At 39.1% G+C, this 27,518-nt stretch overlaps 1 protein-coding gene across 5 annotated transcripts in view; it reads right to left on the reverse strand.

Moving 5' to 3' along the window:
• LOC133568372 (phosphatase and actin regulator 1-like) overlaps window positions 1–27,518 on the reverse strand; it is a 113,998-nt gene that overhangs the window by 61,537 nt on the left and 24,943 nt on the right. For 3 of the 5 annotated variants that reach the window (XM_061920267.1, XM_061920268.1, XM_061920269.1), the window contains one exon: window positions 2,254–2,406. In XM_061920267.1, coding sequence (XP_061776251.1) covers window positions 2,254–2,406 — 153 coding nt within the window. Of the gene's footprint in view, window positions 1–2,253; window positions 2,407–14,343; window positions 14,919–27,518 lie in introns of those variants that run through there. The other 2 variants (XM_061920265.1, XM_061920266.1) reach the window with 2 other exon arrangements.

The raw sequence follows: 27,518 nt of genomic DNA on the forward strand, positions 1-27,518 counted from the left end.
AACAAAACATTTCACTCAAAAGGTCCCTTGAGTTAAATGTGCATCACGCTCCTAATCAAAACAATAGCTGCAAGCGAATTGTTTCGAGAGCGCAGCATTGTGCAAAAGAGAACAAAGGCTTTTTTTTTTAGACTATGGTGAATTAAAATGGCGAGAGAAAGGGCCTTTATACTGCCCACGGGGGAATGTTGCAATATAAAGCACATAAATATACAGAAAAATACATTTTGTTTAGACAAGTGGTCATTGACTTCGGGCTTAAAATACAGGGCCTAAAAACAGAATACAATGAGTTACAAATACTTTTTAACTTAAATTTAATTGAATAGACTGCAAAAACAAGATATTTAACGTTCGAACTGGAAAACTTTGTTATTTTTTGCAAATATTAGCTCATTTGGAATTTGATGCCTGCAACATGTTTCAAAAAAGCTGGCACAAGTGGCAAAAAAGACTGAGAAAGTTGAGGAATGCTCATCAAACACTTATCTGGAAAAGGCTAGTTGGAAACAAGTGGGTGCCATGATTGGGTATAAAAGCAACTTCCATGAAATGCTCAGTCATTCAAAAACAAGGATGGGGCGAGGGTCACCACTTTATGAACAAATGCATGAGCAAATTGTCCAACAGTTTAAGAACGACATTTAGAGTTGTTACAAGGAATTTAGGGATTTCACCATCTACGGTCCGTAATATCATCAAATGGTTCAGAAAATCTGGAGAAATCACTGCACGTAAGCGATAATATTACGGACCTTCAATCCCTCAGGCGGTACTGCATCAAAAAGCGACATCAGTGTGTAGAGGATATCACCACATGGGCTCAGGAACTATTCAGAAAACCATTGTCAGTAACTACAGTTTGTTGCTTCATCTGTAAGTGCAAGTTAAGTTCTACTGTGCAAAGCCAAAGCCATTTATCAACCACACCCAGAAACGCCGCGGGCTTCGCTGGGCCCAAGCTCATCTAAGATGGACTGATGCAAAGCTGAAAAGTGTTCTGTGATCTGGCGAGTCCACATTTCAAATTGTTTTTGGAAACTGGACGTTGTGCAAAAAAAAACAAAGTTTCTCAGTTCGAACATCAAGTATCTTGTCTTTGCAGTCTATTCTATTAAATATAAGGTGAAAAGGATTTGCAAATCATTCTATTTTGTTTTTATTTACAAATTACACAACTTGCCAACTTCACTGGTTTTGGGTATCAACCAATCGTGTTCAAATTTTACACATATGTTCTCTTCAGTCCCCTCATGTGAGTGTATTGTAGATTGCATTGAACTGTTTGAGAAATTTCAAGTTATCTGACTTACAGAGTCCAACTTCATGGTTTACATTATGCATTTGTCTGTCAACACAGTAGGGTGTGTGTTTTTCCACCCTTCCTCGACTCTTGCAGAGTTACATTCTGAGAAATAGAACAATAAAATAAACCTTGCATGCCCTATTTTCTTGTATTTGTCGCTTCTTTTGATCACATGAAATACATCTGCAGGGATTCTAACTGAACTAGAACATTCTGTCCTGTGGAGACAAAATGCAGGTCTGCTTGTCTCTGGCTTCCTAAGAAGATGCAGTCTGACAGAGCTACAGTCGACATGAGAGCATGTCCTTCACTCGTCCCTCATGTTAACTGGACCGTGAGATGGGAAGGAAGTCCGACGGAGGCTTCAAACGCCAATCAATTCACCGAGGTAATGGTAAAGTGTAGTAAATGTGTTTTTCCAGTAGTATTACCTCTGCCAAGCACAAAACTGAGTGGACAAAAGAGATAGTAGATTTGAAAAATTATAAAACAATTAGCATCAAAAGGGGAAATACACAACGTATTTCTCAGACAATAAGGCGAACCTAAAATCGCAGTTATGGCTGCCATCAGAGGGCCGCTTGTAACAGCGAATAATGTATGACTTTTGCCTCTGGATTTAATTATTAAGAGACACGTGTTGCCTTAATTATAAAAATGATATCAGTTTTTGAATTTTTTTAGATATTAGCTAATATTGACAGACTAGCTAACAGATGGCGAATCTTTGAAAAACAGCATAAATTGACAATTTTATTCCTAAATTGGACAAGACTGATCAATATCATCAATAAGCTCTTTGCGGATTTAACGTTTTAAAATGACGGGACGGAACTGTAAAATACTTAATATCATCTGCTGTCTTATTCTGATAAGAGTGCACACTACATTTTGCAGAATCTACATTTTTTTTTAAACTCCAAACAAAAATTAAAAGTGACACATACCAGCTGAAGTCTGCTTGAATTTGTCGCTCTTACTCTTCCTCCATTTCCAGGGCTTGAGGAGGCGTCCCAGAGTGGCGAGCCTGCTTCGACAGCGGATGGGGGGAGAAACCAAGGACTCGGCTCGCATCCCGGCCAGCCTTTCAACCTCTTCAGCTGTGAGGGAGGAAGAAAAACAAGAATGATGAGGAGGCTTAACAGGGGATGCAGCACTTTAAGGGAGTTAACGTCCAAGCAGAAATGAATGTGGGCCAAGTCGCCTCCTGAATTCTCAAGTAACTGGAAGACCTGGAATAATAAACATTCATACCAGACCTCCAAACGACAAATGCTTTGCCTCAAATATTGCAGTGCTGCGCATAAATCTACCAATAAACAACACTTTATCAAGAGGTTTGTAGTTTTGATAAAATATGAAAAAAATAAATCATAACTCAAAGCAAGTTTTAAGCACATTTCCTTCAATCATTCCCTGTAGGAGCCGTACTAACTATGGTACACTCAAAAACATACAGATTTTAGCTATTAAACCTTCAATTTTGCCTCCATGAGCATGATCACCAACAGGCACTATAACTCATTTACATATCTTATCTTCCCCTGTCGTTGAATTTAGATCAAAATTGCGTTTGTGAACCATGTTAGCTGACCTGATGACTGACAATCGACACTCACATAGTTTATACCAGGGATGTCAAACTGGTTTTCATATGGCTGCCATCAGAGGGCCGCTTGTAACAGTGAATAATTCATGAATTTGCCTCTGGATTTCATTATTAAATTATATGAATTGTTTTAAGTACCGTATTTTTCTGACTATAAGTCACAGTTTTTTTCATAGTTTGGTGCGACATATTCTCCGGAGCGACTTATGTGTGAAATTATTAACACATTACCGTAAAATATCAATTATTTATCTCATTTGCGGAAGAGATGAAGAAAATGTCAGCAATCGTCACACACAATTCAACCAATAAAAGAATTCGGCGGGGGAGGGTCATGGCAGAAGTGCATTGTGGGTCATGGAATACCAACTGCAATTTGCTATATGCTACTGCCGTAGCTATTAAAAGGGATCATTTCATCATTGGCGGTAACTTATAAAAACTGAGAAGGGCTGAACAAAAATTGGACCGAAAAGGAAATCATGTACTGCAGATTACAAGCTGGACGTAGTGAAATATGCAGCAGAAAACGACAGGAGGAAGCGGCGCGTACCTTTGGCGTTGGCAGAGTTGTTTAGAAGCGACATCGAGGAAGAAGATTTCATCGAATTTATCGATTAGGATTGACAGATTGTTTGGTAAACGTATAGCATGTTCTGTATGTTATAGTTATTTAAATGACAATTACCATAATATGTTACATTAACATACCAGGCATGTTCTCTGTTGGCTATTCTTTATTTATTTTATATTGCCTTTCAAATGTTTATTCTTGGTGTTGGATTTTATCAAATAAATTTTCCCCAAAAATGCGACTTATACTCCAGTGCGACGTATATTTGTTTTTTTCCTTCTTTATTATGCATTTTCGGCCGGTGCGACGTATACTCCGGAGCGATTTATAATCCAAAAAATATGGTAATCTGTCGATTTTACAGTAAAAACTTTACATTTACAAAATGTTACTGTAAAATAGTGTTTTTTTATTTTTTATGACATGTCACTGTAAATATAAAAACAGTACCACTGTTTTGTTTTTAACAGAAAAAGCTGGCGGCTCAGTTGCCAGAATTTTACTAAATTTACATTGGTTTTATATCGTTAATGGAAAAATAGTACAAGTTCCTTTTTTATTCTGGCTATTAAGCTGCCAGTTTTTGTACCGTAAAAACAAAAGTATTGTCTTTCTATTTACAGTAATACACCATTAAAACAAGATTTTACAGTAAAAATAAGCCAGCTCAGTCGACAGAATTTTAAAGCGGACATTTTTTTATTTTATTTTACAGTAATATGCTGTAATGAACACTGTAAAAAGTATTGTAATTTTTATTAATTTGATGAGTAGTTTGCTGTAAAATCCTAAGTCAAGCAAACATTTAAATATTTATTTTTATTTAGCAAATGCACATACACGTGTTACGTATTTAGGGCGGGACATACCATGTAAAATACACTGGAAAATTAGTACCCTCTAGACATCATTGACCTTTTAACTCGTTAATTTGACAGCCCTAATTTTTCAAAATACAGTATATTTGCTAAGGCTGAAAACAGCATTCTATTAGCTCTCAGGAATAAGCACACCCATGTGCCAAGCTATTCGTATCCATACTTAAAACATACAGAACTAAATCATAGCATTTATTGTGTATCAGGCCTGGGCAATTATTTTGACTAAGGGAGCCAAACTTATAGAGAAAAAATGTGTCTGGGGGCTGGTATTTCTATCTATGTATACATTTATCATACCAAAGACTATAAAAATGGGACCCATTACCTCCCTGTTTGGCGATCAGCATCAAGGGTTGGAATCGGGGGGTTAAACCACCAAAATGATTCCCACGCACGGCCACCCCTCCTGCTCACTACTCCCCTCACCTCCCAGGGGGTGGGTAAAATGCAGAGAGTAATTTCACCACACATAGTGTGTGTGTGTGTGTGTGTGTGTGTGTGTGTGTGTGTGTGTGTGTGTGTGTGTGTGTGTGTGGGACTGTGTACTTTAACTTCCATCCATCCCATCCATTTTCAACCGCTTATTCCCTCTTTGGGGTCACGGGGGGCGCCGGCGCCTATTTCAACTACAATCGGGCGGAAGGCAGTGTACACCCTGGACAAGTCGCCACGTCATTGCAGGGCTACTTTAACTTTAACTTATATGTATGTAAGCTGTGAAAATCTGCTGTACTGTATGTGTGCTTTGGTCCTATTTTTAGGAACACTAATACAAAACCTCACTATAATGTCTGATTGAATGTTAAAAACGTTATGACAGCTTTAAAAAACTAAATGAACTTTTTTTTTTTTTTACTGAATGAGACACCCAGAATGTATTTGAAAACAAAGAATGTGGGATTTACAATATTAACTATACACGATAAAACACTGAATATTGACAAAAAAATTATATCACACCCCCTCTCGATCGACATATTTTACAATCAAGCGAAACACAACAAAAATGCAACAAACAGCAAAATATGAATGCCAAGGGCAAAAAAGACCCTGATATATCTGATATATCAATAAGCTTTAGAACTTTGTTGTAAAAATCTCCTTCCACGTCTGTCCCTGACACCTGCATTTCAGGCTGACCGCTCTGGAAACACTCTCTGGAAACGCTCCCCACCCACACTGCTTAGTGCCTCGTCTGAGCTGCTGTGACTTAGATTACCATAGTAACTAATTAGATTACCATTGTAACTAATATATATCATGCAAAAGACAACCATTGAAATACTTTTTATAGTTCAAGACTTTCAATCATTTGAAAACAACACTGCACATCATAATGGCAGCTACAGTTTCCATCTTTAAGATCTAAAAAAAAAAATTTGGTAATGTCCGGCGGGCCTTAATTTGTCCAGGTCTGATTTAAATTGTAACACGCAATTAAATATAAAATTTAAGCAAGCACAACAATTTCATGTACCGTATTTTTCGGATTATAAGTCGCTTCGAAGTAGACCGGCCGAAAATGCATAATAAAGAAGGAAAAAAACATATATACGTGGCACTGGAGTATAAATCGCATTTTTGGGGGAAATTTATTTGATAAAATCTAACACCAAGAATAGACATTTGAAAGGCAATTTAAAATAAATAAAGAATAGTTAACAACAGGCTGAATAAGTGTACGTTATATGGCGCATAAATAACCAACTGACAACGTGCCTGGTATGTTAACGTAACATATTATGGTAAGAGTCATTTAAATAACTATAACATATAGATCATGCTATAAGTTTAACAAACAATCTGTCACACCTAATCGATAAATACGATGAAATATTCTTCCTTGATGTCGCTTCTAAACAAATCTGCCAACTTCAAAAGGTATGCGCCACTTCCTCTTGCCGTTTTCTGCTGCATATTTCACTACGTCCAGCTTGTAATCTGCAGTACATGATTTCCTTTTCGGTGCCATTTTTGTTCAGCCCTTCTCAGTTTTTATAAGTTACGGCAGTAGCATATAGCAAATAGCAGTTAGCATCCCATGTCCCACAATGCACTTCTGCCATGACCCTCCCCCGCCGAATTCTTATTGGTTGACGTGTGTGTGACGATTGCTGACATTTTCTTCGTCTCTTCCGCAAATGAGATAAATAATATTATTTAATATTTTACGGTAATGTGTTAATAATTTCACACATAACTCGAACCGGAGTATATGTCGCACCCCCGGCCAAACTATGAAAAAAACTGTGATTTAGAATCTGAAAAATACGGTATTTATGTATAAGGAAATCAACGCTTGATGGTATTTGGGAAGAAAATAACATTGAGCTAGCTCTCCCTATGTCATGTTTTTTTGGGGGTTGAAACTTGAACACAACCAGACTTTAACCTAAATCGGTTACAAAAATAGTGTTTGGTGACTTCTGGCTGTGTGTGTTAACTTGCCAAGGACAAGGCATCATGACATAATCCCACCTGACATCAGGCCATGGCCTGTTTAAATGATGTTACGATGGCTCCCGTGGTGTTGGCCAACACAAACATATCACTTTGCAGGCCACACAGCCTCCACCCTGGGGTGCTGGGAAGGGCGCTGATGACAAAGCGTAAAGACAGTAAGCGATGGAGATCAGGCTCACAGGTCATTTACTGGACCGGTCTGCTGCCTTGCAGCTAACATTCTAGGTAAAAAATCCCGCTGTCACGTTGCTTGATAAATAGCACCGTGCAGTAGGTTGGAATTCAAACGACTTCATTAAACTGGACGCTGGAGACAGGATCCAACCAGCTTCAACACCTCGATCAATAAACACTGAGTGTGTGAAAAAATTAGATCGCTGCAAGACAATCAGCAAGACGGGTGCGTTATGTAACTAGACAACTATCCCTGCATATTACAACAATCCACAGGAGCCATTATCAGCAAAATATCATCTTTGGAAATATCAAAAAGTGCAATTCCATGACATCTTTCACATCGCAAATGAAAACATTTAAAATGATTGACAACATAATTTTGCTCATATAGCCCCATTTGTCGCAGTTTACCTGACACATGAAATATGACAAATTGCCGCCAGAAGGCAGTAGAGCGTTGACTATCTTAAAATGTGTTTTGTGGCAATTCCAACTTCAACCACAACGTCAGTTGCTAGGGAGAATGACGCGTTCCATCGTTTTCAGCAGACTGCATTGCAAAAATGATTCACCACCGCTCTTCCTCTCACACGAGATCCACCCAGGAATGGACCCGTATGAATCGCTTCCCTTCTTTACATGATTTAAATTTACATCCATTCATTTTCTACCGCTTGTCCCTTTTGGGGTCGATGGGGGGGCTAGAGCTTTAAAAAATATTAATATAACATTATTTAAATAGAACACCAAAATAAAACAAATTGCAAAAAGTTTATGGATAATTATACAAAAATATTCCATAAAAATTATTTTCAAATTACGATAAAATACAACACTAAAAGGTGGAAAATTATATTGTATGAAAAAAAAAAAAAGCTTACCTGTCCCATATCATTTAGAAATTATCATGCAGGTGGAAATACTGTAATGGCAAATGATTTAATTACTTGTAAAAAATATATTTAAAAAACTATGACTAAAACATTTTTTGATACGCACACTTAAAATTAGGGCCGCAAGTTTGCAACCATTTATTGGTTCATTTGATTATTAAAAACAAGCTTCCTTTCATATTCTGTTGCTTTGTTTTAAGCATGCCCCAAATTTTAAATACCCGGACAGACAGTAGCTTCCACTCGGCTGCCGCAATGAAGCGCACATTTATATTTTCTGTTAATGTGCATACGTTAAAAGTGCACCTATAATTGTTGATGAAGGATGAAGGTTATTGAGCTGTTTACAGTAAAATACGATTTGAGGACCCACTGTGTGTCTTATCCGATTATTGGAATAAAGGGTGCTGTTTGCAACATTTACAGAGACGCCTAGAGGACGCTAACTTTCCAATGTATTTTAAGTGTTATATCCGCTTCGAGGACGTAATGACATAACTACATACGAAACAGCTGTTAGCTAATAATTTGGAGAGTTGGCGTTAGCTGTCATTGAATGTATATTCTATCATAACATCAACATACAGCAAATTGTTCGTTGCTTCTCTTGGACTACCGCCGTAAACACCAATAATAAAAAAAAATAAATGATTACATAAAATGAGTAACTGTGAAAAATAAAGACATTTGTTAAAACAAATGTTTTCGGCCAATGGTGTTTTTGTTGTAATTTTGTAACTTTGAGCAAGTTGCAAATAGCCCCATCAATTATAAGAAAATAATTGTATACACGCTTATTAAATCAATTGATAGCTGCAGCTCTATTTAAAACCAATAGAACAATGGTTAAAAAACAATGGAATCGTACCTATAAACTATTACAAAATGCAAAACTCAAAACCAATGAAGTTTGCACCATGTGTAAATGGTAAATAAAAACTGAATACAATGATTTGCAAATCCTTTTCAGCTTATATTCAATTGAATAGACTGCAAAGACAATATATTTAATGTTCGAACTAGTAAACTTTGTTATTTTTTGCAAATATTAGCTCATTTGGAATTTGATGCCAGCAACAAGTGGCAAAAAAGACTGAAAAAGTTGAGGAATGCTCATCAAACACTAATTTGGAACATCCCACAGGTGAACAGGCTAATTGGGAACAGGTGGGTGCCATGGTTGGGTATAAAAGCAGCTTCCATGAAATGCTCGGTCATTCACAAACAAGGATGGGACGAAGGTCACCACTTGTAAACAAATGCGTGAGCAAATTGTCCAACAGTTTAAGAACATTTTTCAACGAGCTATTGCAGGAAATTTCAGGATTTCGCCATCTATGGTCCGTGATATCATCAAAGGGCTCAGAGAATCTGGAAACCAACATTGAATATCCGTGACCTTTGACCCCTCGGGCTGTACTACATCAAAAAGCTACATCAGTGTGTAAAGGATATCACCACATGGGCTCATTAATTCTTCAGAAAACCACTGTCAGTAACTACAGTTTGTCGCTTCATCTGTAAGTGCAAGTTAAAACTCTACTGTGCAAAGCCAAAGCCATTTATCAACAACACCCAGAAACGCCGCCGGCTTCACCAGTCCGGAGCTTATCTAAGATGGACTGATGCAATGTGGAAAAGTGTTCTATGATCTGGCGAGTCCACATTTCAAATTGTTTTTGGAAACTGGACGTTGTGTCCTCCGGACCAAAGAAGAAAAAAAACCATCCGGATTGTTATAGGCGCAAGTTCAAAAGCCAGCATCTGTGATGGTATGGGGGTGTATAAGTGCCCAAGGCATGGGTAATTTACACATCTGTGAAGGCACCATTAATGCTGAAAAGTACATACAGGTTTTGGAGCAACATATGCTGCCATCCAAGCAACGTCTTTTTCATGGACGACCCTGCTTATTTCAGCAAAACAATGCCGCGCCACATTATGCACGTGTTACAAGTTTTAAACATTAAATACTGTATATTGTCTTTGCTGTGTATTCAATTGAATATAAGTAGAAAATTATTTGCAAATAACTGTCTTCTGTTTTTATTTACGATTTACAAGACGTGCCAACTTCACTAGTTTTGGGTTTTGTAAATCGACAACCAAATATCATTTTGACATATTACGATACAAAATAGGATTTCAGAAGTGCTAGTGAACATTTAGCTCTATATTCAACAGGAAGTATAATGCTTACAAAAATTAGACAACTCCTAGAGGAATTGCGTGTGAATGCTCCAATGCTGAAGTTGAATTGAAATCCTATAATTTTTTTTAAAATTGTAGGAGTAGAGCACACAATTCACACAAAGGCTGAATATTTTGAAGTTGGAACAGTTTGAATGAGATGAAAAATGTGGGAGTTGTTGAACTTTGAAGAATGTCCCATTGATTTCAATGGGAATTTCCAAAAAATGTAGGAATTTCGGGAAAAGCGGCATTTTTTTTTTTTAAATAGTAAAAAACTCGAATGGTCTGAATTAGTTGAAATGGTTGGGGTTGAAATTTTTCAGATCGGTCGGGAAGTGTTGAAGTAGTAACATGTTAAATTGAGAAATATTATTACGGAATTCCTGGAATTTTGGGAAAACCGGGAATTTTTCCAGTTCGAAAAACAACTTTGTTTTTTGCCCTGATTAAGAGGACTGTTTTGACGGTTGAAGTGGGTTGAAAAATGTGGGAGGAGTAGTCGCCAGAAAAAAAGGGTGGAAATAAGGCTTGGAAAACCAGGCATTTTTTTTAACTTGAAAAAAAGGGAGTTTAAATTTCCAGGATTGATTGATTGATTGAAACTTTTATTAGTAGATTGCACAGTACAGTACATATTCTGTACAATTGACCACTAAATGGTAACACCCAAAAAAGTTTTTCAACTTGTTTAAAGGCCTACTGAAATGAAATGTTCTTATTTAAACGGGGATAGCAGGTCCTTTCTATGTGTCATACTTGATCATTTCGCGATATTGCCATATTTTTGCCGAAAGGATTTAGTAGAGAACATCGAAGAAAAAGTTCGCAACTTTTGGTCGCCAACAGAAAAGCCCTGCCTTTACCGGAAGTCGTAGACGATGACGTCACCCGTTGATGGCTCCTCACATGTTCACATTGTTTTTAATGGGAGCCTGCAACAAAAAGAGCTATTTGGACCGAGAAAACGAAAATTTCCCCATTAATTTGAGCGAGGATGAAAGATTTGTGTTTGAGGATATTGATAGCGACGGACCAGAAAAGAAAAAAAACGCGATTGCATTGGGACGGATTCAGGTGTTTTTAGACACATTTACTAGGATAATTCTGGGAAATCCCTTATCTTTCTATTGTGTTGCTAGTGTTTTAGTGAGTTTAACAGTACCCGATAGTCGGAGGTGTGTGTCCACGGGTATCTTTATGCCAGTGTCTCAGGGAAGTCGACGGCAGCTGCATGGACGGCCAAGCTCAGCTGATCTCCGGTAAAAAGCGACTTTTTACCATAATGTTCTCACCGAAACCTGCTGGTTGACATTCGGTCGGGATCCATGTTCGCTTGACTGCGCTCTGATCCATCGTAAAGTTTCACCTCCGGGAATGTTAAACAAGGAATTACCGTGTGTTTGTGTGGCTAAAGGCTAAAGCTTCCCAACTCCATCTTTCTACTTTGAATTCTCCAATATTAATTGAACAAATTGCAAAAGATTCAGCAACACAGATCTCCAAAATACTGTGTAACTACGCGGTCAAAGCAGACGACTTTTAAGCTGTGTGTGTGTGCAGCCCTCATATTTCCTAACAGTGCCTGACGTCACGCGTACACGTCATCGTTACGAGACATTTTCAAGAAGAAACTCCCGGGAAATTTAAAATTGCAAACTAAAAAGGCCGTATTAGCATGTGTTGCAATGTTAATATTTCATCATTGTCAGGTCTGGCCCAAGCCTCCATGGGACTCTAAGCAAAATTTGATTTTGGGGCCCTCTATTTCTGCCAATAATATTGATTGTTGATCATTCACACACCTACTATAAACTCATTGCGGCTCTGGCAGTGTTGTTTACATTATCCTATTGTCAGCCTGGCATGTCTTTACAAATGACATGTAATTTATAAAGATATGGGGGTGGCTCAGTTAAGAACATATATAATACCAATGAATGAACACTAAATTGACCCTAGTGTGTGAATGTGAGTGTGAGTGTTGTCTGTCTATCTGTGTTGGCCCTGCGATGAGGTGGCGACTTGTCCAGGGTGTACCCCGCCTTCCGCCCGATTGTAGCTGAGATAGGCGCCAGCGCCCCCCGCGACCCCGAAAGGGAATAAGCGGTAGAAAATGGATGGATGGATGGATGAATGAACGAGTGATGTCCAGAGTGCCAAATATGGTTCCTAATCTTAAAATGTAGAAAACATTCAGCTACAAGAGTGGCCTGGGGTTGAACAGTCCAAGTTTGTATTTACAGTAAAAGTGTCATCTTGTCTCATCAGTCTTGTACATATTAGTCTTTAATTACTAGTTTATATGTTTAGTTAATTGTCCATATTTAATGTTTAATTTGCACAAAGAGAGCGCAGTCTACTGAAGTTAAATTCAGTAGATAGTTTATATATCAATGATTCATTGATATATAAACTATCAGACTGCGTGGTGGGTAGTAGTGGGTTTCAGTAGGCCTTTAAGTCGGGGTCCACGTTAACAATTCATGGCAGGATGGTGGAATGTGTTGAAGGTGGAATGGTTTGAATCGGTTGAAAAATGTGGAAATGGTTGTAGTTTACAAAAATGGCCAATTCATTTTGAATGGGGAAAAATGTTTGGGAAAACCTGCAATTCTTGGAAATCAGGGATTTTGGGGGAATTTGTCAAGGGAACGCCCTCGATTCCCGAGTAGGCCGAACAGTTTGAAGTTGGAACTGTTTGAGTCGGGTGAAAAATGTGGCAGGTAGAGCGCGCCAAAATCTGGAGAAGAAGAAGAGGTTTAATAGAAAACCCTCTGTGTGAATGCTTTGGAGCAGGGGTCACCAACCTTTTTGAAACCAAGAACTACATCTTGGGTACTGATTAATGCAAAGGGCTACCAGTTTGATACACACTTAAATAAACTGCCAGAAATAGCCGATAAGCTCAATTTACCTTTGATAAATAAATCTATATATGTATATAAAAAATGGGTATTTCTGTCTGTCATTCCGTCGTACTTTTTTTTCCTTTTACGGAAGGTTTGTTGTCGAGAATAAATTGAAAAAACACTTAATTGAACAGTTTAAAGGAGGAGAAACCACAAAAAAAATTTAAATTAAATTTTGAAACATAGTTTATCTTAAATTTCAACTCTTTAAAATTCAAAATTCAACCGAAAAAAATAAAGAGAAAAACTACCTAATTTGAATCTTTTTGAAAATAAAAATTAAAAAAATTATGGAACATCATTAGTAATTTTTCCTGATTAAGATTAATTTTAGAATTTTGATGACATGTTTTAAATAGGTTAAAATCCAATCTGCACTTTGTTAGAATATATAACAAATTGGACCAAGCTATATTTCTAACACAGACAAATCATTTTTTTCTTCTAGATTTTCCAGAACAAAAATTTTAAAAGAAATTCTAATGAATTTGAAAAAAGATTTAAATTTGATTCTACAGATTTTCTAGATTTGCCAGAATAATTTATTTGAATTTTAATCATAAGTTTGAAGATAGATTTCACAAATATTCTTTGTCGAAAAAACAGAAGCTAAAATGAAGAATTAAATTAAAATGTATTTATTATTCGTTAGAATAAAAAAAAATTACTTGAACATTGATTTCAATTGTCAGGAAAGAAGAGGAAGGAATTTAAAAGGTAAAAAGGTATATGTGTTTAAAAAAAACTGAAATAATTTTAAAGGTTGTATTTTTTCTCTAAAATTGTTCTTCTGAAAGTTATAAGAAGCAAAGTAAAAAAATAAATGAATTTATTTAAACAAGTGAAGACCAAGTCTTTAACATATTTTCTTGGGTTTTCAAATTCTATTTGAGTTTTGTCTCTCTTGGAATTAAAAATGTCGAGCAAAGCGAGACCGGCTTGCTAGTAAATAAACAACATTTTAAAAAATAGAGGCAGCTCACTGGTAAGTGCTGCTATTAGAGCTATTTTTAGAACAGGCCAGAGGACTACTCCTCTGGTCCTTACGGGCTACCTGGTGCCCGCGGGCACCGCGTTGGTGACCCCTGCTTTGGAGCATTCACACAATTAAGACATGTTTTTGCATCCCGAGATGGGTGAGAGATGATGTCATGTGACTGAATTGAAGCATGCAGCCATGGGATACATGTTGTGTTGCATGCATAATGTTGCATATGTACAACATGGATTATTACTCCAATTAAATGAGTGGCCACTTTTATGAGTACACATATCCAACAGACTGAATCGTAGCAAGTAGGCGATGGAGCACCGAGGCTGCACACCAGCAACACTCACCGTCCTGCGTGCCGTTCCCTCGGCTGCAGTTGCTGCAAATGTGCTTGATCTCCTTGCCGATGTGACAGTGGATGGCAAAGGGCGTGTTGTTGTTGTTGTTATAGTGCGCCTTGCCTCCGTGGCCCTTCTTGCCGCCCAAAGACATGACTTTAGCCAGGCTGAACGCGTTCTTTTTGGGCTTCTCCACCGCCACGGCGGAGGGGGCGTGTACGCAGCCCATCGTGGAAGAGGCGAGCCAGGTGCCGTGCATGATGGTGGGCGAAGGGTCCACGCTGGGGTAGTAGTGCGCCGTCTTCAACATGCTCGGATTGAAAGGACCGACAATCCGTCGACTCGTCTGTGATTTAGCATCCACGCTGACCTTTTTTTTTTTTTTTTTTTTTTAGGGGGCGGGGCTCACCTGAGATCTTAAATGTGAAAAAAACAGCTCGTTTTCGAAATGATAAAAAGTAACCAAAAAACGTAATCCATGCTTAAAAGAGCGAGTTAGCCGCGGCGAGCTCTCCCCACGCAGAGCTGCAGTCTATTGTGGCTAATCGCGATGGGTCCTTCGTGAACGATGCGGCGGAAGGAGCATGCTCTTAAAACGGGAGCTGGTGCGATGAGAAAACGTGCTACCCAACGTTACTGAGCATGCGCACGCATGCGCACGAACGCTAAACGTTTCCTCCAACAAAATAAACCACAGCTATTACTGTAGGTAAAAAACAAAAACTTTGCTAAATTGTAGTTATTTTTTTAACATACCAGGAAACTAACCAAAACAAAAAAACAATGTAAACCTTGATTAACCTAAAATGCATGTCTGGTTTTTACAGTGGGGCAAAAAAGTATTTAGTCAGCCACCGATTGTGCAATTTCTCCCACTTAAAATGATGAGAGAGATCTGTAATTTTCATCAACTGTGAGAGACGGAATGTGAAAAACAAAATCCAGGAAATCACATTGTAGCAATTTTAAATAATTTATTTGTAAATTATGGTGGAAATTAAGTATTTGCTCAACCATTCATAGCACTCACTGATGGAAGGAGGTTTTGGCTCAAAATATCACGATACATGGCCCCATTAATTTTTTCCTTAATACGGATCAATCGTCCTTTCCCCTTAGCAGAAAAACAGCCCCAAAGCATGATGTTTCCACCCCCATGCTTCACAGTAGGTATGGTGTTCTTGGGATGCAACTAAAGTATTCTTCTTCCTCCAAACACGACAAAGTTCTATTTTGGTTTCATCTGACCACATGACATTCTCCCAATCTCTGGCAAACTTCAGACGGGCCTGGACATGCACTGGCTTACACAGGGGGACACGTCTGGCACTGCAGGATTTGATTCCCTGTCGGCGTAGCGTGTTACTGATGGTAATCTTTGTTACTTTGGTCCCAGCTCTTTGCAGGTCATTCACCAGGTCCCCCCGTATGGTTCTGGGATTTTTGCTCACCGTTCTCATGATCATTTTGACCCCACGGGATGAGATCTTGCGTGAAGCCCCAGATCGAGGGAGATTATCAGTGGTCTTGTATGTCTTCCATTTTCTGATAATTGCTCCCACAGTTGATTTTTTTCACACCAAGCTGCTTGCCTATTGTAGATTCACTCTTCCCAGTCTGGTGCAGGTCTACAATTCTTTTCCTGGTGTTCTTCGACAGCTCTTTGGTCTTGGCCATATTGGAGTTTGGAGTCTGACTGTTTGAGGATGTGGACAGGTGTCTTTTATACAGATAACGAGTTCAAACAAGTGCCATTAATCCAGGTAACGAGTGGAGGATAGAAGAGCTTCTTAAAGAAGAAGTTACAGGTCTGTGAGAGCCAGAGATCTTCCTTGTTTGAAGTGACCAAATACTTATTTTCCACCATAATTTACAAATAAATTATTTAAAATTCCTACAATGTGAATTCCTGGATTATTTTTCCACATTCTGTCTCTCACAGTTGAAGTGTACCTATGATGAAAATTACAGACCTCTGTCATCATTTTAAGTGGGAGAACTTGCACAATCGGTGGCTGACTAAATACTTTTTTGCCCCACTGTATACACTGTATAGTGATAGAATTAATGTATTTTGACAAGCTCATGTATAAAACCCAAAACCAGTGAAGTGTGCATATTGTGTAATTCATAAAAGCAGATTACAATGTTTTGCACATCCTTATTAACTTATATTCAATTGAATAGACTGCAAATACAATATATTTAATGTTAGAACTAAGAAACTTAATTATTTTTGGCAAATAATCATTGACTTAGAATTTATTGGCAGCAATACTTTGTAAAAAAAAAAAAGTTGGCACATGGGCATTGGAGTCTGACTGTTTGAGGCTGTGGACAGGTGTCTTTTATACAGATAACGAGTTCAAACAAGTGCCATTAATACAGGTAACGAGTGGAGGATAGAAGAGCTTCTTAAAGAAGAAGTTACAGGTCTGTGAGAGCCAGAGATCTTCCTTGTTTGAAGTGACCAAATACTTATTTTCCACCATAATTTACAAATAAATTATTTAAACTGTGTTACATGGCCTTTCCTTTAAACAACACTCAGTAAACGTTTGGGAACTGAGGAGACCAATTTTTGAAGCTTTTCAGGTGGAATTTTTTCCCATTCTTGCTTGATGTACAGCTTAAGTTGTTTAACAGTTTGGGGTCTCTGTGTTATTTTTGGCTTCATCTTGCGCCACACATTTTCAATGAGAGACAGGTCTGGACTACAGGCAGGCTAGTCTAATATCCACACTCTTTTACTATGAAGCCACGCATTGCCTTGCTGTAATTAGCAGGGGCATCCGTGATAACGTTGCTTGGATGGCAACTTAAGTTGCTCCAAAACCTGTATGTACCTTCCAGCATTAATGGTGTCTTCACAGATGTGTAAGTTACCCATGCCTTGCGCACTAATACACCCCCATACCATCACAGATGCTGGCTTTTGAACTTTGCGCCTACAGTATAACAGTCCAGATGGTTCTTTTCCTCTTTGGTCTGGAGGGCACAACGTCCACAGTTTCCAAAAACAATTTGAAATGTGGACTCGTCAGACCACAAAACACTTTTACACTTTGCATCAGTCCATAATAGATGAGCTCGGGCCAAGCGAAGCCGGCGGCATTTCTGGGTGATGTTGAAAAATGGTTTTCGCTTTGCATAGTAGAGTTTTAACTTTAACTTACAGATGTAGCAATCAACTATAGTTACTGACAGTGGTTTTCTGAAGTGTTCCTCAGCCCATGTGGTGATACCCTTTCCACACTGATGTCAGTTTTTGACGCAGTATTAGATGAGGGATCGAAGGTCACCGGCATTCCATGTTGTTTTTTTTAACTTTGCTGCTGACGTGCAGTGATTTCTCCACATTCTCAGAACTTTTTGATTATACTATGGACTGTATATGGGGAAATCCCTAAATCCTTGCAATAGCTGGTTGAGAAATGTTGTTCTTAAACTGTTCGACAATTTGCATTTGTTCACAAAGTAGTGACCCTCGCCCCGTCCTTGTTTGTGAATGACTGAGCATGTCATGGAAACTGCTTTTATACACAATCATGGCTCACTCTGTTCATCACTCACCTGTTCCCAATTAGCCTGTTCACCTGTGGGATGTTCCCAATAAGTGTTTGATGAGCATTCCTCAACATTCTCAGTCTTTCTTGCCACTAGTGCTGAAACATGTTGCAGGCATCAAATTCCAAATGAGCTGATATTTGCAAAAAATAACAAAGTTTTCCAGTTCAAACGTTCTTGTCTTTGCAGTCTATTCAATTGAATATTAGTTGAAAAGGATTTGCAAATCATTGTATTCTGTTTTTATTTACCATTTAGACCACGTGGCAGTGCAATGAGGTGGCGACTTGTCCAGGGTGTACCTCGCTTTCCGCCCGATTGTAGCTGAGATAGGTACCAGCGCCCCCCGCGACCTCAAAGGGAATAAGCGGTACAACATGGATGGATGGATGGACAACGTGCCAACTTCATTGGTTTTGGGTTTTGTATGAATAATAATAGTAAAAACTACAAAAGCACTTGTTCCAGGACAAATAACGGACATTTTCTGTAAATAAAAATGTGTCCCTCCCCTCCCCTCCCCTCAAACCCCCCCACCCCGTTACTTAAGTTGCTAACTATAGGACAGGGGGCGGCAACCTGCGGATCCGGAGCTGCATGCGACTCTTTGACCACTCTGATGTGGCTCAGCTGCATAATCGCCGACCCCCAAGTATTCCGGATTTTGGCACCTCTCCTGGGAATCACCCGGGGTTAACATTCTCCGATTTTCACCCGGACTACTATATTGATGCCGTGCCGTGATAGCTGTACTTTTAACGTCCTCTACAACATGTCATCACGCCCGCTTTTACACCATGCTATCTGCGTGCCGGCCGTTCGCATGCATTTCGCTGCTTCTGCCCTCATACGTACAAGATTGCAGGGCATACTTGCTCAACAGCCATACAAGTTACACTGAATGTTGTGAAATAAACAACTTTAACACTCTTGCTAATATGCGCCACACTGTGAACCCACACCAAACAAGAATGACAAACACATTTCGGGAGAACATCCTCACTGTAACACAACATAAACGGAACAGAACAAATACCCAGAATCCCATGCATCCCTAACTCTTCCTGGCTACTTTATACACCCCCTCTAGCACCAAACCCCGCCCCCCAACCCCGCCCACCTCAATCAACACAGGGGGTTAGGGGGGGGGTTTGGTGCTAGAGGGGTGTATAATGTAGCCAAGAAGAGTTAGGGATGCATGGGATTCTGGGTATTTGTTCTGTTCCGTTTATGTTGTGTTACAGTGAGGATATTCTCCCGAAATGTGTTTGTCATTCTTGTTTGGTGTGAGTTCACAGTGTGGAGCATATTAGTGAGAGTGTTAAAGTTCTTTATATCACAACTTTCAGTGTGACCTGTATGGCTGTTGAACAAATATGCCTTGCAGTCATGTAAGTGAATCTGCGGAAGCCACATACAACATACTGTATTACTGGGCTGGCAAGCCGTTAGTACATGTCTTGCACATCACTATGAGAAAGTACTCAAAGTATTTGCTTTTCTAATTTTCTAGGTGCAAAGTCTTTAGTATGACACCTCTTACCTACCTCACTATGGTGAATATTGATATGTTGCACTCGTATGTATGCTTTTATTAGTTTACGTTTATAAAATCGTCTTTTTTCAAACTGAACCTTCCAGTCCCCTTAATGATAATATTAACAATGTGCATCTAATTTGAGTTGAAGGGTTGTTTAAGCCATTAATACCCGCATAGCGTTTATGCCAAGAGCAGTAGGGAGAGGGAGGGCTTTTATACACACAGCACAATAATAAAACACAAGCAGGCTAACGCCGTAGCATGAGAGAAAAGTTGCTACATAATTTGAGACTACGTGCGGGAAAAAGGAAATTAATTTTCCCTCATTTCCGAATGCAAATGATGACAGGTATGAACGTTTTGTGTTTGTCAATATATAGGAAATACACATAAATATGAACCTTTTTTATATTTGAAAAAATATTGTACATACCAATTTGAGCAACAAGAGCTGGCTCTTTTTCGGGAGCTGAGACGAAAGAAACGTTTCCCTTACAAGAGCTGTAATTCCCATCAATGTACTGGCTAATCCCCCAACAGGGGCTGAGCACGGCCACTCTCTGATTGGCTGAGCAAGCACAGGCCTAATATGTGACCCAAACAGTCACAGCTATAGTTGAAGATGATTCACATAATTGGTAACATGTTTGCATTGCATTTTTCATCAGTTTCAACTTATATCTCATGACTGTATGTGTTGTGTTTCATCCATTCTTAATGGTGTTGAACTAAGTGTGTAACTCAGGTAACAAAATAGAGTGAAGCCCAGCCCCTAGCAGGCAATGGTGCCAAGGAGAAGCCAGAGCTTGAAAACCCTCTTGACTTGACTAAAGACTCGGCGCCACATTGAGAGAAAGATTGTGTCAGGGGGTCAATGTGTATGTGTGTATAAATTAAATATACACATTTACCTGTGGAAATCTGCTGTACAGTATGTGTGTTTGGGTCCCTTTGTTTCAGGAACACTAATACCAAAAGTCACAATGTCCGATAGAGTTCTAAAAATGTTATGACAGACCATGTTAAAAAAACGGAATGGAATTTCACAGTTTTTTTACTGAATGGGACACCCAAAATGTACATGAAAATAAAAAAGTGGGATTTACAATATTAACTTTGAACAATAAAACATTGACTATTAGAAACATACTGTATGAACATCGCTCCTCTTTTACTTCTCAGCCCAGCTCCTCCGTAGACATCTTTTACAATCAAGCAAAACACAACAAAAATGTAACAAACAGTAAAATATGAATGCAAATGGTGGTAAACACCTACAATATGATATATTATCACTTTTATGGAGACATTTGTTGTAAAATTGTGCTTCCGCATCTGTTCCTGACACATGAGTTTGGGGTTGGCTGCTCTGAAAACAAACCCCGCCTACTCTGCTTTGTTCCTGGTCTGTGCTGCTGTGGCGTAGATTACCCTAACAACTTGTGTAACACCCAAAAGCGCAAATTTCAACCATTGAAATACTCTCTATCGTTCAAGACTTACAGTAATTTAAAAACAGCACTGCACATCATAATGGCAGCTACAGTTTTGATGTTAAAGGTCTGAAAAAATTGGGTAAACCGTCCGGCGGGCCCGATTGAAAAAATCTTAATGGGCTGCATGTGGCCCACGGGCCGTATTTTGCCCAGGTCTGATGTAGGTGGATGTGAAAAAGTATTCAGACTCCTTTCAATTTCCACTATTTGTTTTATTGCAGCCATTTGCTGAAATTAACAAAGTTAATTTTAATTGTCATTAATGTAATCTCAGCATCCCATCTTGACAGAAAAAAACTGAAATGTAGAAAACGTTTGCAAGTTTATTAAAAAAAAAAAAAACTTAAATATCACATGGTCCTAAGTATTCAGACCCTTTGCCGTGACACTCATATATAATCCACATGGGGTCCATTTCGGGCAGCACGGTGGAAGAGGGGTTAGTGCGTCTGCCTCACAAGACGAAGGTCCTGAGTAGTCGTGGGTTCAATCCCGGACTTGGGATCTTTCTGTGTGGAGTTTGCATGTTCTCCCCGTGGGCTACCTCCCACCTCCAAAGACATGCACCTGGGGATAGGTTGATTGGCAACACTAAACTGGCCCTAGTGTGTGAATGTGAGTGTGAATGTTGTCTGTCTATCTGTGTTGGCCCTGCGATTAGGTGGCGACTTGTCCAGGGTGTACGCCGCCTTCCGCCCGGTTGTATCTGAGATAGGCACCAGCGCCCCCCGTGACCCCAAGTGGAATAAGCGGTAGGAAATGGATAGATGGATGGATGGGTGTCCATTTCTTCTGATCTTTTTTGAGATGGTTCTGCTCCTTCATTGGAGTCCAGCTGTGTTTAATTAAACTTATTGCACACACCTGTCTATACAAGACTTTACAGCTCACAGTGCATGAACGAGTAAATGAGAATAATCAAGTCAAAGGAACAGCTCAAGGAGCTCAGAGACATAATTGTGGCAAGGCAGAGCTTTGGCCAAGGTTACAAACTAATTTCTGCAGCACTCAAGGTTCCTAAGAGCACAGTTGCCTCCATAATCCTTAAACAGAAGAAGTTTGGGATGACCATAACTTTTCCTAGACTTGGCCGTCTAGCCAAAGTGAGAAACTGCGGGAGATGTGCCTTGGTGAGCGAGGTAAAGAAAGATCACTGTGGCTGAGCTCCAGAGATGCAGTCGGGATATGGGACAAAGTCAACTATCACTGCAGCCCTCTACCATGGCCGAGTGGCCCGATTGAAACCTCCACCCAGTACAAGACATATGAAATCCCTCAGAAATTTTGCCAAAAAAACACATGAAGGACTCCAAGACTATTAAGATTTTCTGGTCTGATGAGACAAATATTGAACATTTTGATGTTAATTTTAAGTGGTACGGGTAGAAAAAACAGGCACTGCAATGCAAGTACAGAGATATCCTGGAAGAAAACTTCTTCCAGAGTGCCCAGTCCTCACTGGGCCATAGGTTTACCTTTCTAAAATAGAATGACCCTAAGCACACAGCTTAAATAAAGGAGTGCTTTCGGAGCAAATATGTGACCATTCTTGACTGGCCCAGCCACAGCACTGACCTAAACCCAGTTGAGCATCTCTGTGGTGACCTGAAAATGACTGCTCACCAACATTCACCATCCAACCTGACAGAACTGCAGAGGATCTGGAAGGACGAATGGCTGAGGACATCCAAATCCAGGTGTGAAAAACTTGTTGCGTCATTTCCAAGAAGACTCATGGCGTCTCCTCAATACTTACCAAAGTGTCTGAATACTCATTACCATGTGATATTTTAGTTTTTCTATTCAAAAAAAAATTGCAATATGTTCTACATTTCTGTTTTCTTCTGTCAAGATAGGGTTCTGAGTGTTTTAAAATGTTTTTGATTATAGCAAATGGCTGCAATGAAACAAAGAGTCAACAATTTTAAGGGGTCTGATTCCTTTTTCATACCCACTGTACATGCTGAACTGGGATTATGGCGTACCGTTACACCCTTAAATACAAACCCCAAAATCAGTAAAGTTGGATTTGCAAATCCTTTTCAACCTATATCCGATTGGATAGACAGCCAAGACAAGATACTTATTTGTTCGAACTGGAAAACTTTATTTTTTTTGCAAATATTAGCTCATTTGGAACTTGATGCCTGCAACATGTTTCAAAAAAGTTGGCACAAATGGTTAAAAAGACAGAGAATGTTGAGGAATGCTCATCAAACACTTATTTGGAACATCGCACAGGTGAACAGGCTAACTGAGAACAGGTGAGTGCCATGATTGGGTATAAAAGCAGTTTCCATGAAATGCTCAGTCATTAACAAGGATGGGGCGACGGTCACCAATTTGTGAACAAATGGGTGAGCAAATTGTCAAACAGTTTGAGAACAATATTTCTCAATGAGCTATTGCAAGGAATTTAGGGATTTCACCATCTACGGTCCATGACATCATCAAAAGGTTCAGAGAATCTGGAGAAACCACTGCACGTAAGCGATGATAATACGGACCTTCAATTCCTCCGACGGTACAGCATCAAAAAGTGACATCAGTGTGTAAAGGATATCACCACATGGGCTCAGGAACACTTCAGAAAACTACTGTAAGTAACTACAGTTTGTCGCTACATCTGTAAGTGCAAGTTAAAACTCTACTATGCAAAGCGAAAGCCATTTATCAACAACACCCATTCGCTACCAGCTTCGCTGGGCCCGACCCTCATCGAAGATGGACTGATTTAAAAAAAATTACGTTTCCCAGTTTGAACATTAAATATCTTGTATTTGCAGTCTATTCCATTGAATATCAGAATTAGAATCAGAATCAGAAATACTTTATTAATCCCCAGAGGGAAATTAATTTTTTTTTTAATATAAGATGAAAAGGATTTGCAAATGATCGTATTCTGTTTTTAATTACGGTTTACACAACGTGCCAACTTCACTGGTTTTGGATTTTGTTTTACTAAACTTTTTATCTTCTCAAGAGACAATGCTATAATTAAAATCACATTTGGATAAACTTTAGTCAGCTTTGTGATAGTGTGCTAAGAAGATGCTTGCTGTCTCACACATTGACAGTAACTTTCATTTTAAGTGTTTTATCAAGTCAAGTGGAAGTTGACAGGATGTGACCGATGGCGGGAAGTAGGTTATTTTTTTGAGAGTCTGAGCTGAATTGACACAATTCACTGACTACTTACTGTACAGCTAAACCCACGGAATATATTACTTACCCAACAAACAAGGACAACAGAGATGAATGCTAAAAAGTGGACAGGTGAAATCAAAGTGAAAACTAGCAATGATCAAATAGCTCACCAGCAACCCAATACCTATTCCCTCTCAGCATCACTTATGCCGGGTGTCAGCGACCCGCGGCTCTTTAGCACCGCCATTGTGGCTCCATGGAGCTTTTTCAAAAATGTATGAAAATGGAAAAAGATAAGGTAAAATATATATTTTTTGTTTCAATATGGTTTCTGTAGGAGGACAAACATGACTGTTTATCTGAAACATGCATCACTGATGAGAGTATTTGGCAAGTGCCGTTGTGTCCCACTAATTTTGTCGTCTTTGAACTAACCAATGTTTGTTTACATGTACAACTTTCTCTGATGTTGCCACAGAAAGACGTATTTTATGCCACTCCTTCTTTGTCTCATTTTGTCCTGCAAACTTTTTATGCTCTGTGTGAATGCTCTCATGTGAGCTTTGTTGGTGGTATTGACTTGTCGGAGTGCTAAACAGCTATATTTGGTCAGTGCATGACCTCAAACTTATCAATGCTAACATGTTATTTAGGCTAGCTGTATGTACATATTGCATCATTATGCATCATTTGAAGGTATATTTGAGCTAATTTAATTCCCTTGCAACTAGTGTTCGGAACCCACTGTACGCAATATTTGGAAGAGCATGGAAAAAAAGCATTTCACTGTGGTGTAGTCTGCATGTGACAAATACAACTTGAACCTTGAACCTTATGTCCTCTGTGTATCTAATTTATATATGCATGTTTCATGACATATTATATGTAATGTATATGTATTGGCTGCATTTCTGATAGTTGTTTGTGTGCCGTTATAGACAATAGCAAACGTTACCCAGCTGGCAAAAATTGTAGTACATCCATTAGAAGAAGACTTTAAAGGGGAACATTATCACAATTTCAGAAGGATTAAAACCAATAAAAATCAGTTCCCAGTGGCTTATTCTATTTTTCGAAGTTTTTTTCAAAATTTTACCCATCATGGAATATCCCGAAAAAAGGCTTTAAAGTGCCTGATTTTCGCTATCTGTAAATCCACCGTCCATTTTCCTGTGACGTCATCTAGTGATGGCAACATGGCGGATAGCACAGCAAGATATAGCGACATTAGCTCGGATTCAGACTCGGATTTCAGCGGCTTAAGCGATTCAACAAATTCAGCATGTATTGAAACGGATGGTCGGTGTATGGAGGCAGATAGCGAAAACGAAATTGAAGAAACTGAAGCTATTGAGCGAATAGCTATTGAAACTATTCGGCAATCGCCTTCCACCCAACAATTGAGTGTCGCAGGATATCCATACATCTCTGTGCCATGTCTGTCTTAGCATCGCCGGTAAAATGTGCAGACCAAACGAGGGAGTTTCGCATCTTTTGACACTGGAGCAACTTAAATCCGTCGATTGGTAAGTGTTTGTTTGGCATTAAATGTGGGTGGAGGGAAAGGCTGGATGCAAATATAGCTACAAATGTACATACAGCTAGCCTACATAGCACGTTAGCATCGATTAGCATGCCGTGCTAATCGATGCACACTCCACGTAAATCAACTTGAATCCTTCCCTGATCGTGTTGTTACACCCTCCGACAACACACCGACGAGGCATGATGTCTCCAAGGTACGGAAAACAGTCGAAAAAACGGAAAATAACAGAGCTGATTTGACTCGTTGTTTGTAATGTGTTTTAGAAAATGGCGGATTGACTACCTATGTGACGTGACGTCATCGCTCCGAGAGCGAATAATAGAAAGGCGTTTAATTGGCCAAAATTCACCCATTTAGAGTTCGGAAATCGGTTAAAAAAATATATGGTCTTTTTTCTGCAACATCAAGGTATATATTGATGCTTACATAGGTCTGGTGATAATGTTCCCCTTTAACTTGGACACACACATCTATACCTTTGGCCATTCTAAGCTAGTAACTTCCAGGAGTTATCTCACCCTCTGAGAAGCGTGTTTTACTAATGTTTTCCAATTTCACATTTCAACATTTCTGTCAACGAAGACTTGCATCAGCCTGTGACACATAGTTATTTTGATAGTTGGCTAATATAGCTAATATTGACACTTACATCATGTTTTGCCTTCATCATAACACTTATATAGGGCTTTTCATTTTTTGTGGCTCCAGACAAATTTATATATTTTTTATTTTTGGTCTTTCAACATTGTGAGTTCCCCACCCCTGATTGATGCTAATCAGATACTTTACCAACTTCATTTATTAATATTAATGAAACTGATTGGTGTCAGACACTCACAATGACAAACTGCTCATGCTGCCACAAACAGTAGCTAGATCAGAAACTGTCATGATAAAGTGACACACGCTTGGACAATTTGAGAATTAAAAGCTGCGATTGTTTGGTTTGAATGGGCTGTAACATTTTGTTTTGGGTGCAATAATCTTCCAAGTTCTGACTGAGCAGGCTGTCACTACAAATCTGCTGTTCTGTCTTTTCGTAGCTCTGTGTCCCAACCCATCTGTCACTCTCGGCATTCAGATATGCTATATCACTCTCATATAAAAGTATATTTAACACAGTACCTCACCTGCAAAAAAATAACTCTTAATGCACAGTTGCTCTAAACCAGGGATGTCAAACTGGTTTTCATTGAGGACCACATGGCAGTTGAGGCTGTTGTCAGAGGGCTGCTAATAACAGTGAATAATGTACACATTTGCCTCTGGATGTTATTATTACTTACATAAATTGTTTTAAGTAGACTGTCGATTATACAGTACAAACTTTACATTTAGAAAATGTTACTGTAAAATATAGCGTTTTGATTTTTTAACATTTTGACATCCAAAGACATGCACCTGGGGATAGGTTGATTGGCAACACTAAATTGGCCCTAGTGTGTGAAAGTGAGTGTGAATGTTGTCTGTCTATCTGTGTTGGCCCTGTGATGAGGTGGAAACTTGTCCAAGGTGTACCCCGCCTTCCGCCCGATTGTAGCTGATATAGGCACCAGCGCCCCCTGCGACCCCAAAGGGAATAAGCGGTAAAAAAAAAAAAAAAAAAGGTTTGATGGATGGACATTTAATTGTAAACGGAAAACAGTACCACTGTTTTTTTGGGGGCCGGTTTACGAAAAAAGCTGGTAGTTTTGTTGCCAGAATTTTTGTGATAAATTTACATTGGGGTGGTATAGCTCGGTTGGTAGAGCCGCCGTGCCAGCCACTTGAGGGTTGCAGGTTCGATCCCTGCTTCCGCCATCCTAGTCACTGCCGTTGTGTCCTTGGGTTTGACACTTTACCCACCTGCTCCCAGTGCCACCAACACTGGTTTAAATGTAAAACTTAG

This window comes from Nerophis ophidion, linkage group LG14, assembly GCF_033978795.1.
Source record: "Nerophis ophidion isolate RoL-2023_Sa linkage group LG14, RoL_Noph_v1.0, whole genome shotgun sequence".
Classification (NCBI taxonomy): Eukaryota; Metazoa; Chordata; class Actinopteri; order Syngnathiformes; family Syngnathidae; genus Nerophis; species Nerophis ophidion.